Genomic DNA, 11398 nt, shown 5'->3' on the forward strand with positions numbered 1-11398 from the left:
AGAAGGGATAATCTAATGCTACAAATAATTCCTTGGATTAAGAAGAAGAAGAAGAAGAAGAAGAAGAAGAAGAAGAAGATGATGATAGCGTGTAGAGTTTATATAACCCTTGTGCTTATATAAACCTTAGTCGACGAACTGGAGATTTGGATCTTCCTCCACCTTCTCTTGATCTTCTTGTTTTTTTTTTCTTCTCGACGTTGATCTGTGTCTATGGCTGAACCAACGTCGACGAGTTCAGAAACCTACGCCTCCAACTAGGTTGGAAGTGAGCCGAGTTAGACTAAGCTCAAGCTCGGTTCATACCAAAATTGACATTGGCTCACGATTCGACTCATTAATAATCGAGTCTATTTGTTAAGCTTAAACTCGACTCACCGAAAACTCACGAGTTGACTTTAACTCACGAACTAACTTAAATAATAGGAATATAATTTATAATTCTATATCAATAAATTATAATTTATATATTTTAAAAAATATTTAAAAAAATTAATTTTATATATTTTTATTTATCAATAAATTATAAATTTTTTATTTATGTCTTATATTAAAATTATATATAAAAAATAAATATAAAATTTTAAATAATTAAGATTTTTAATATATATAATATTAAAAGTATAGATTAAATGCATATTTTATATATATATATAGCTCATAAACTAATAAAACTCAAATCCAACTCATTTAATTTATGAACTTAATTTCAGATTTAAATTTGACTCACTAACTCATTCGAAGTGACTCATGAGCTGACTCACTCCTAACACTAGCTCTAAGAAAGACGTTGCCCTCATTTGCAACTCTCCTGAACGATTCTTCTCGAGAAATGGCTGGCAAAGATCGCTGCCACCCACCTGGCGTGCTTGAGATCCCCAAATTCAGATGGAACCCTGTTTTAGCTTATGGCTTTGAAAAATTTTGTTATTTTCCATTAATTTTTATTCTATCCCACGACATGTTTCTAATTTGAAAGTTAGAAACTTACGAAATTAAATTTGTCTACTTGATTAGCTAATGTCTTCAAATTCTTAATTACGCTTGTTCACTCATCTTAAAAATTATACCCTGGATTATTACTGCGTGTTTATCCAGGTCAAAGTGTTCTTCCTGCAAATTTATACAGCCACGTTTCGAACTCCAGTTAATTGTCATATCTTATCCACCATATTCACTCAACTCAAACGGCCGCCACATACGTATTATTCTTCAATGTACTAGCCATGGCTTCCTTCAATGTATTATTCTTCGTCCTTATTAGCATCCTCAACTTTTCATCAATTACTACAAAAGCAGAGGACACTCATTTTCTCTACCAGGTTTGCTCAAAATACAGATTCACTGCGATCAACACCACCTACCAAAACAACCTCAGGACCCTTCTCTCTTCCTTATCCTCCAAGGCCACCCACAACACCGTGTTCTACAACAACACCGTCACCGGAAAAACCCCCGCCGACACAGTCTATGGACTATACATGTGCAGAGGAGACATACCCTCTGATCTATGCGGCGAGTGCGTGGGAAACGCAAGTCAAAGACTTTCAACAAACACAGAGTGTTCACTCTCCGTAGCGGCAGTTATGTGGTACGACGAGTGCATGGTAAGGTACTCGAACACGTCGTTCTTCTCGCGCGTGACGGTGGCGCCTGGCTACCCTGGCTACGCGTTGTCCAGCCCCACCAACATGACAGACCAACAAAGCTTCAACCGTTTATTGTATCGAACCTTGAATCAAACTGCGGACGAAGCGGCCAACGCGCCTATCGGTGCAAAGAAGTTCGCTACAAAGGAAGCTGCCATATCCATATTCCAAAATCTTTATTGTCTTGCTCAGTGCACGCCGGATCTGTCGCCGGAAGATTGTAGAAGCTGTTTGGATGGTTTGATCAATTCCAACCTTCCTGAGTGCTGTGCCGGAAAGCAAGGAGGGAGGATTCTGTACCCTAATTGCAATATTCGGTTTGAGATTTACCCTTTCTATCGATCACTTCAACCTGCACCGTCCCCAGCACCATCATCAAATTCCAGGGGTATGTATGTTTAACTCAAATCTAACTTCTTATAATAATTAAAAATGATGAAATATATTATGTTAAATAATTTAATTACTGATCTTAGCTGTCATCAACATCTGGTCTTCATGTGAGTGAACATTTTAATTTGTATGTGTTTTGTTTTTCGCGATGAGATCAAGATTCATCTGCTAAGGTACGTAACATGGATGATTAACTTTGATTATTAATTTTTGTGTTAAGGTGAACTGAACTGGAATTAGTTTTCTAGCTTGGCTATGCACTTGGCTTTTACTAATTGCCGTCTTAGCTAGGTTATTATTTGCTCTTTGACTTTATCCTATATCTTTTTCACTTAATAAGTTTTGTGATTTATAATTATTAATTAATTATTATTAATATTTTTAATAATGTGCAATTTTATCTAATAAAATAAAATTATTCACTTTTTTACTAGTTAAATGCTACGAAAATTTTAATAAAGGTGATGGCCCTAAACTTTCTTAATATATAATTATGGGGATTATTTTTCATCGATAGCTATGTGCCTAATTTTTGACAAGAAATAGCAATCCTTTGCAAGCCACATATAATTTTTCAACATACGACTAAATATAATTATTTGTTTGAACGTGTTTTTTTTCTATACCTCACGTTTTTTTCATATGAGATTTGATAAGGAAAAATTATTAAAACTTTGCCATAGGAGATAGGAAGCCACCTATACTCTGCTAGAAGTCACTTTTTTAAAATGATCACTTTTATATTAAAGTAATTACACATGAGTTTTCATTTTTTACTTTTTATTCATTTACAATTCAACAGCGTACACTAGATATTGTATATTTTTTTAGCACTTCACAAAATTTTTTTTGGTCTATTATTATTACCGAGTTATTTCTTAGTATTGGCATCGAAATGATATACGTTGGCTTTTTATATATACAGACAAAAGAAGTCGATCACGAACAATTATCCTAATCGTTGTACCCATTGCTATTGTGGCATTGCTTTTCACTTTGTGCTGCTATATGCTACGAAGAAGACAAAAAAAGAATTCCAAGACTATTCTTAGAGAAAACTGTAAGAATACATTTTTTTTTCAAAAAAAAAAAAAAAAACTATCCTGATTAGTTTAATTTGTAGCATTCAAGAAGCTTATAAACTTGTTTAACAATTCAAACATATTGGTCTAGTTGGTGGTGAAGGTGCCATTTTAGAAGGGCTGCAATTCGATTTCTCTATAATTGAAGCATCCACGAACAACTTTTCTCACCAGAACATGATTGGCAAAGGAGGATTTGGAGAAGTTTACAAGATGAGAATGTAGTTCTTTTCTTTCTTTTTTTTTTTTTTCAAATATCATGCTTTATAACTTCAATAATTATATATATTTTAGGGTACTCTTCCTGATGGCCGACATGTAGCTATAAAAAGACTCTCTACAAGTTCTAAACAAGGTGTGGTTGAGTTCAAGAATGAAATTTTGCTGATAGCCAAGCTTCAACACAGGAATCTAGTATCTTTTATGGGCTTTTGTATAGAAGAACAAGAGAAAATACTACTTTACGAATACGTGCCAAATGGAAGTCTTGATTGCTTTTTATTTGGTTTGACACTTTGACTCTAAACTAAACTCTCATATTGGTTCAGCTATCTATATGCACTCTAAACTCTGAAATATTTTGTAGATGGTGGTCAACAACAAAAGTTAAGCTGGGATCAACGTTATAAAATTATCGGAGGAACTGCTCTTGGAATTCTTTATTTACATGAATATTCACGACTTAAAGTTATACATCGTGATTTAAAACCGAGTAATATTTTACTGGATAAAAATATGAATGCAAAAATTTCAGATTTTGGTTTGGCTAGAATAGTCGACATTGATCAAGACAGAGGAGAAACAAATAGAATTGTTGGTACATAGTAAGTTTCAAATTCTCACACATATATATGATCTATTTCAAATTTTAATCTATAATAAAGTACAATTTTAACTAATTTGTCATATACTTTGTAGTGGTTATATGTCTCCAGAATATGCAATGCTTGGACAATTTTCAGAAAAATCAGATGTTTTTAGTTTTGGAGTCATAATTCTAGAAATTGTTACCGGACAAAAGAATGCAAATTCTTATACTTCAAATCGTGTTGCAGAAAGTCTTTTAAATTATGTGAGTGCTAATATCTTCATTTTTTTTAATGTAAATATCTGTTTTGTTAATCTTCTACTAACTTTAACAGATGGGTGCAGGTAAAAATTCATTTATTTGTAAAGTAATGTAAGAATTTGAATTGTTCGCTACAGGTTTGGAAACAATGGAGGGATGGAACACCATTAAGCATATTGGATCCAAAAATAAAGGAAGATTATAACCAGGTGGAAGTTATCAAATGCATTCAAATTGGTTTATTATGTATTCAAGAAAACCCAAATTCTAGACCTACAATGGGGACAATAGTTTCATATCTTAATAATCATTCTCTTGATTTGCCATCTCCACAAGAACCAGCATTTTTCTTGCATGGTGGTTTCATGGATCCAAAAACAGTTGCACAAGAATCAAGTTCTAGTCATCAATCTGGCAAAAGTTCAACAACCTTCTCTATAAATGAAATGTCAATAAGTAAATTTCATCCTCGATAACTTTAATCTCTCTTTTTCCTTTTCTGGTCTTGCTTTAATCTCTCCTTTGATGTAGTTATGTAACAATATTTTCGATGTTTATACGGTATAGTACTAGATAAGCAGCACTACTTATTCCAAATATATACTCCTTTTTTTTACAATATCTTTTTGTTGTAGATGTGAATTACAGATTAGTAAGCTAATCACATATCAACTCAAATTGATTTAAAATGCTAATAAAAAGAGACTTAGAGACAATGGAATAATGTCTACACAAGAAATAATGAAGTAATTCATCTAAGAATTAACAGAAAAACATTCTCCGAAAAAGTATTTCATAATGTACATATTTTCAGCAGAAGCAATTTCCCAGCAATACAACTGAGTAGCATTAATTAAGAAAATGGCCAAAAATCTTGAAATAACTGAACCATATTAACCTTGACTCGATGTTGCTTAGGTTGATGAAAAGAGGGGACATGCATTTTAGAAGGTGGGTTTATTTTTAAGATAGAAGTGAAAACTATATAGCCTAAGAATAAATCCTTAGTACCTATTTAAATTTCCTTTTACAACAATTCCTAGAGGATTCAATCAAATAAACAATAGCTCATGGTTGCTCATGATAAAAAGTCATAGGAATTAGTATATATATATATATATATATATATATATATATATATATATATATATATGGTACCTACAAAGATACGGAAAAATAAGTTGCACAACAGAATAGCAGAGAATAAACAATAAACAACAAAACAAAATTTTCAATCTTTTTAGTTTCGCTTAGTTTGTAGCATGATAAATACATGATCTCATAGAATAACAGTAAAGAACACTATTGCTATAAAGAGATCTTAAACACTAAATCTGTAAGCTATAACTAGGAATATCAACTAAAGAATCAATATAGTGGAATTCAAAAAGATGATAGCAATTGCAAAAATCGAAAGTGCAAAATTAATTAATGTTATGGCATGCCAAAGTCCTCTGACCCAACAAACACAAAATTTACAAAACTATGATACGTATTCAGCAACAATGAGATGTAATTTCAATTTGAGTTGATGTATCTTACCTTCTTTTATCAATTCAATAAGCCTCTAGCAACCATTTCCCAAAGAAGTTTCTCGGCCATGTCATTCTCATCTTTTTCAAACAAAGCACGAATAACAGTTTCAAAAGTCACAGCATTTGGTAAGCAACCATTGCCTTCCATTTTTGACAAGAGTGCCAATGCTTCTTCAAACAAGCCCTCTTTGCAGAACCCATTGATAATAATATTGTATGTCCTCACATTTGGACCATAGCCTTTCTCGGAAAGATCTTGAAAAATCTCTATTGCATCTATAAGTCTTCCACTTTTGCACAGCCCATCTATAAGTATGTTGTATGTATATATATCAGGATCAATGCCACTCTCTTTCATTTCCTTGAATAACATAAGTGCCTTGTCAACTCGTTTGATATTGAACATCCCATCCAACAAGGAATTGTAAGTGACTACATTAGTAGGTTGACCTCTTTCATGCATCTCGAAAAGAAGGTCCAAAGCACAAGAGATTCTCTTTGATTTGCTCAAGCCATCAATAAGAGTGTTGTAAGTTACCGTGTTTGGAACTAAGTACTTACGACGCATTTCTTCAAAGAGATTCAAGGCTTCATCAACCATTTTAATTTTGCAGAAGCCATTAACCATGATATTGTAACTTTGAACATCAAGTGACTCTCTACTTTGGGCCATTGTGTTGAATACATATTTTGCCTTATTTACCTGATTAACCAAACAATATCCATCCATTAGGCTGTTATAAGTAACTACATCTGGTTTCACACCACGTCTTGCCATTACAGCCAATACACTCTTAGCATCTTTGATCTTTCCTTCCTTGCATAGCCCATCAATCAAAGTATTATAGGTATAAACATCAGGAGTAATGTTTATGAGAATCATATCATTTAGCAAAATTAGAGTGTTGTACGTGATAACATTGGGAGAAATTTCCTTAGCAAGCATTTCAGAATATAAATGAAAAGCATCACTTACAAGCGTAACTTTGCATAGGCTATCAATAATTGGGTTGTACATTACGACATTAGGAACAATTCCATGCTGTGGGATCTTTCTCAACACTTGAATAGCAGCTGATGTGTGTCCAATCTTACACAGCCCATTGATCAAGGTCCCATAAGTGACTTGGTCGAAGTGAAATCCATAAGCCAGCACTGTGGCATGAAAGTGCAGTGCTTTTTCAACATTCCCACAGAGACAGAGGCCTTTCAGGATTGTTGTCAACGTTACAGCATCAGGCTGAAAACCCATCCTGAAAATCTTGGCGAAAGCAGAGAAAGCAAGCGTCATACGACTCATGCCGCAACAACAATTGATTAAGATGTTCAAAGTAAACAAGTTGGGAGCGATTCCCCTGGCTTGCAATTGCTGAAAAAGGGAGATGGCGGTGGGGAAATGGTTGGTCTTGGCAAGAGATCCCAAAATCTTGGTGAATTGGATGATGGATGGAGGAGGACGCATAGAGAGCATGCGAGTGAAGGAATCAACAGCTTCATCAAGTGATTGGGGCTGAGAGTGAGAGTGTAGGGATGAAGTTGAAGGGAAGCAAAGACGGAGAGCGGAGTGGGGAACAGAATTTGAGAATTGAAAAGCAGACCTTAATTTGATTGGTGAGGATGAGAACAATGACAACATTCTTGCAATCAAAACTTAAGATGAGTATGGTAAAATTCGAAGACTGCTTTCCACCTTGCTATATTTGTTTCAGAGGAAAATAGAAGCAACGAGAAAGGGAGGAAAGGTAAATAGGTAATGGAACGAAAAATGATTTTTTTTTTTTTTTCGATCAAGGAGAAAAATTAGGAAAAAAAAGTTGAATAAGGTTAAAAAGTTGATGGGATATAATAATTTTTTTAATATTAAAAGAAAAAGGAGTAAAAAACTTGTTATGTTTTTTATTTTTAATATTATTTTTTTAATATATTTTATAATATGAGAATGAAATTATTTTCTTATAAATTTTTTTATAATATTTTTTATTTTAATATATTTAAAGAAAATAAAAATATACTCAATTTTTTTAATTTTTTTTTAACCAAACATATTAGAGAATGAGAATAGTATCGAAATTATAGGAGATTATTCTTTTAAGAGAAAATATTAAACGGCCCTCCCAATGAGGTTTAATAAAAAAATTACATCTACGATCTTTAATCTTTATTTTTGTGAATTTTATTAGTCTTTTTGTTAATTTTTTTCTATATTAATGAAATAAACCTGTGTGACATATTAAACTATTAATTTATCAGTTAAAAACTAATTAAAATTGATAAATTTTTTTGTTGAGAGTCTCGTTGTGTTTTGAGTAGTTGTTAGAATCGTTTAGATTTTTTTATATTTTTGTTATCTTTTTTAAATATATTAACTAAATTTATTGTGTAAAATTAAGAAATATTAGTAATTTTTAATTTATTTTTACTTATAAAAATTAAATTGAGAATATATTCATAATTAAAGTGTCAGATAAATATATTCTAAAGATATATCATTAATGTGAAGACTAACTAGTCTCACAATATTAAAGAACAATGGCCAAAATAATGTTAAAGAACAAGGGCGAAATGGATATTTTTTGTTGGGCCTCCTGGTCCTTATAAGAAATTATCTGGGATGAAGATTAATATTTATTTTTTGTTTAATTGTTTCTACTTTTAAAATTTGCCAAAACTAAAGAATTAAGAGATTATATCTTCTCAAATTTTTATTTGAGGAGATAAGATGTGATCTCTCACCTTATATTTTATAGATGAGACTAAGAAAAAATATTGAAAGGTTAAAAATAACATTTTACTCCATCAATTAAAAAAAATTAAGATGATCCATTCTTAAGAATTAGTTACTTTTACCAAATAACCAATTTGGACGGGTCAAGTAGTCAATTCACTTGTCTGTTTAAACAAGTGTCGATGTTTGAATTCCATCTTATGCATGCAGCAACTTATTGGTCAGCAAAAGAAATGGTACTCGAAAATTCACATCGCTAATAAAAATAACTTCAAAAGATGCTAATGACAAATAAGCTCCTTAAAGATTTAAAAACACACAAAAAAAATTAAATATTAAATATATATTCTAAAATATAATTTTAGGGGAATATAACTTTTTGAACACATTATTAGAAAAATAAAATCTTTCCATTTTTAAATTTTGGTAACTTTATGTCAAATAAATTTTTTTATAAAAGTTTTCATCGAGAATGACCACATTATTTTGAAAAAAAATAGAGATCAAATTTTGCTCCAAAATTTTATAAATATTTATTCAAATGTTATCACAAAATTAAAATAAAATGAATTTGTCATTTGTTAAATATAAAAGTTTTTGTTATTTATAAAAAAATATATTATTTATTGATTATTTTTGTCACAATTTTAAATCATTCAAAAAATATTTTGTCAAGAAATCTTTGAGAGACTTTTTTGTCAACATGTACTAAGTTGATAGTTAACTCTACTTTTATTAACTTGGCGATTAGATGGGGATTTAGAAAGAAGTGAAGGGATGAGATGGAAGATGAAGAGGAAGGAAAGAAAGGAGAGTGAAGTGTGGAACAAAATTAGGAATTTAGAGAAGAGTACTTAAAAGTTAAAGTAATCCTTGAGGTTGACAATGATAACATTCTTACATTCACCGTCTTAACGATTTATTCTTTTGTCGTTATTTTGTTTGAAGAAGTGCTTTGTATTGATGATAGTTCATTCAACTTTTAACACAGGATAAACCACAAAAAATACATCTGAATTATTTTATCATCCACAAAAATGTTTTTATATTGGATGGAACACCATTAAGCAATGGAGGGATGGAACACCACTCAACTTTGGAAACAATGGAGGGATGGAACACCACTAAGCATATTGGATCCAAAAATAAAGGAAGATTATAACCAGGTGGAAGTTATAAAATGCATTCAAATTGGTTTATTACGCGTTCAAGAAAACCCAAATTCTAGACCAACAATGAGGACAATAGTTTCATATCTTAATAATCATTCTCTTGATTTGCCATCTCCACAAGAATCAGCATTTTTCTTGCATGGTGGTATCATGGATCCAAAATCAGTTGCACAAGAATCAAGTTTTAGTCATCAATCTGGCAAAAGTTCAACAACCTTCTCTATAAATGAAATGTCAATAAGTAAATTTCATCCTCGATAACTTTAATCTCTTTTTTTTTCTTTTTTGGTCTTGCTTTAATCTCTCATTTGATGTAATTATCTAACAATATTTTCAATGTATATGCTGTATAGTACTAGATAAGCAGCACTACTTATTCCAAATATATACTTTTTTATTTATAATATCTTTCAATTCGGTATGTTATGACTAATTTATAATAGATGTAACTTTATTCAAATGTTTATTGTTGGTTAATAAATTGTTGCATACATAATATAGAATTTGAATCCCCAACACTTAGTTAAATAAATTAGTAAGCTGATAATTATATTAACTCAAATTGATTTGTAATTTTTTTTTAAATTGTATATTTTTGTCTGAATTTTAATTTTATTTTCTTTTATCATATGGACTTAGCCCAACAAATAAGAAGGCCAAGCCAACCCAATTCTAAATTTTCATTCTACTCGTTAGTAATTCAGTTGACCCACTAAACTCTAAACATGTGATACAAGTAAAAAAAAAATTTGTGATATGCTCTATTGAATGGGATTTCATTGAGAAAACTTGATATGAATAAAGCATATGATAGGCTTGAATGAGATTTTATTGAAAAAACTTTGGTAGCTTTTGGGTTTCATGGCAAGTGGGTCAAGATGTGCATGGAGTGTGTCATGAGTGCAACATATAGATTCAAAATTAATGGTTTCTTATCAAAGGAGATTAATCCACAAAGAGGATTAAGATAAGGTGATCCGCTCTCTCCGTATCTTTTCATTCTAGCATCAGAGGTTTTCTCTATTCTTATGGAGGAGGCACAGAGTGAAAGAAGAATCTCGGGGTTCAAAATAGCCCCAACTGCCCCTGTCATCACCCACCTTTTTTTTTGCAGACGACTGTATTATATTTAATGAAGTAAAGGAGGAGGAACTTTATCAAACTATTCTTATTTTGAATAAATACACTAAGGTTTTAGGGTAGATGATCAATTTAGACAAATCAGGAATCACCTTTAGACGACAAATGCCTGTTCAAACCAAAGTGGACATAGAGGACATCATGGGATAATGGCTTGGGATGATCCAAAAAAATATCTGGGGCTTCCAGCCCAATGGAAAAGGTCAAAGAATAAAGCTTTAGCTTGGATTGAAGAAAAAGTTAGAGCTAAAATAGATGGATGGAAGGAGAAACTGTTAAATCAAGTAGGAAAGGAAGTTTTAATCAAGTTGGTCATTCAAGCTATCCCAACTTATGCAATGAATGTGGTGTTGTTCCCAAAGAATTTTTGTAGAAGATTAAGTGATAGAATTGCAAAGTTTTGGTAGACATCAGGAGACAAGGAAAGGGGCATACATTGGAAAAGTTGGAGTAGAATTAGTAAAAGTAAGGCTGATGGGGGCTCGGCTTCCGAAATTTTCAATGCCAAAATATTGCGCATCTTGCCAAATAAGCATGGAGGATTATAGAGAATTCAGAAGCATTATGGCTGCAGATTTTAAAAGCTAAATATTGTGAGAATAAGAATTTTTAGGAGACTAAAAATATAAGAGA

The 11398-nt window shown here is 31.7% G+C and overlaps 2 protein-coding genes across 4 annotated transcripts; one reads left to right on the top strand and one right to left on the bottom strand.

Moving 5' to 3' along the window:
- Nucleotides 1–784: 784 nt before the first annotated feature.
- On the top strand, nucleotides 785–4809 carry LOC130947576 (cysteine-rich receptor-like protein kinase 44). Its single transcript, XM_057876277.1, has 7 exons — nucleotides 785–2037; nucleotides 2968–3102; nucleotides 3216–3335; nucleotides 3417–3629; nucleotides 3711–3948; nucleotides 4043–4196; nucleotides 4331–4809. The coding sequence occupies exons 1-7, from the start codon at nucleotides 1227–1229 to the stop codon at nucleotides 4667–4669; spliced, it is 2010 nt and encodes a 669-aa protein (XP_057732260.1). The 5' UTR covers nucleotides 785–1226; the 3' UTR covers nucleotides 4670–4809.
- A 653-nt stretch (nucleotides 4810–5462) lies between these two features.
- LOC130947572 (pentatricopeptide repeat-containing protein At1g62670, mitochondrial-like) lies at nucleotides 5463–7424 on the bottom strand. 3 transcript variants are annotated; one of them, XM_057876275.1, is made up of 2 exons: nucleotides 6705–7424; nucleotides 5463–6431 (listed from the first exon to the last, which is right to left on the bottom strand). In XM_057876275.1, exons 1-2 carry the CDS (start codon nucleotides 7362–7364, stop codon nucleotides 5745–5747), a joined length of 1347 nt encoding a protein of 448 aa, XP_057732258.1. In that variant the 5' UTR covers nucleotides 7365–7424; the 3' UTR covers nucleotides 5463–5744. The 3 variants fall into 3 exon arrangements, with proteins under 3 accessions (XP_057732258.1, XP_057732257.1, XP_057732256.1); XM_057876274.1 differs by having other exon boundaries at nucleotides 5463–6545; XM_057876273.1 differs by having other exon boundaries at nucleotides 5463–7424.
- Between the last annotated feature and the right edge of the window lie 3974 nt (nucleotides 7425–11398).

The sequence above is a fragment of the Arachis stenosperma genome, chromosome 9 (assembly GCF_014773155.1).
Source record: "Arachis stenosperma cultivar V10309 chromosome 9, arast.V10309.gnm1.PFL2, whole genome shotgun sequence".
Taxonomy (NCBI): domain Eukaryota; kingdom Viridiplantae; phylum Streptophyta; class Magnoliopsida; order Fabales; family Fabaceae; genus Arachis; species Arachis stenosperma.

Coding starts and splice junctions, on each gene's coding strand:
- LOC130947576 (XM_057876277.1), top strand. CDS start 1,227: ATGGCTTCCTTCAATGTATTATTCTTCGTCCTTATTAGCATCCTCAAC. Junction 2,038..2,967: donor ACCATCATCAAATTCCAGGG/GTATGTATGTTT, acceptor TTATATATACAG/ACAAAAGAAGTCGATCACGA. Junction 3,630..3,710: donor TCTTGATTGCTTTTTATTTG/GTTTGACACTTT, acceptor AATATTTTGTAG/ATGGTGGTCAACAACAAAAG.
- LOC130947572 (XM_057876273.1), bottom strand. CDS start 7,364: ATGTTGTCATTGTTCTCATCCTCACCAATCAAATTAAGGTCTGCTTTT.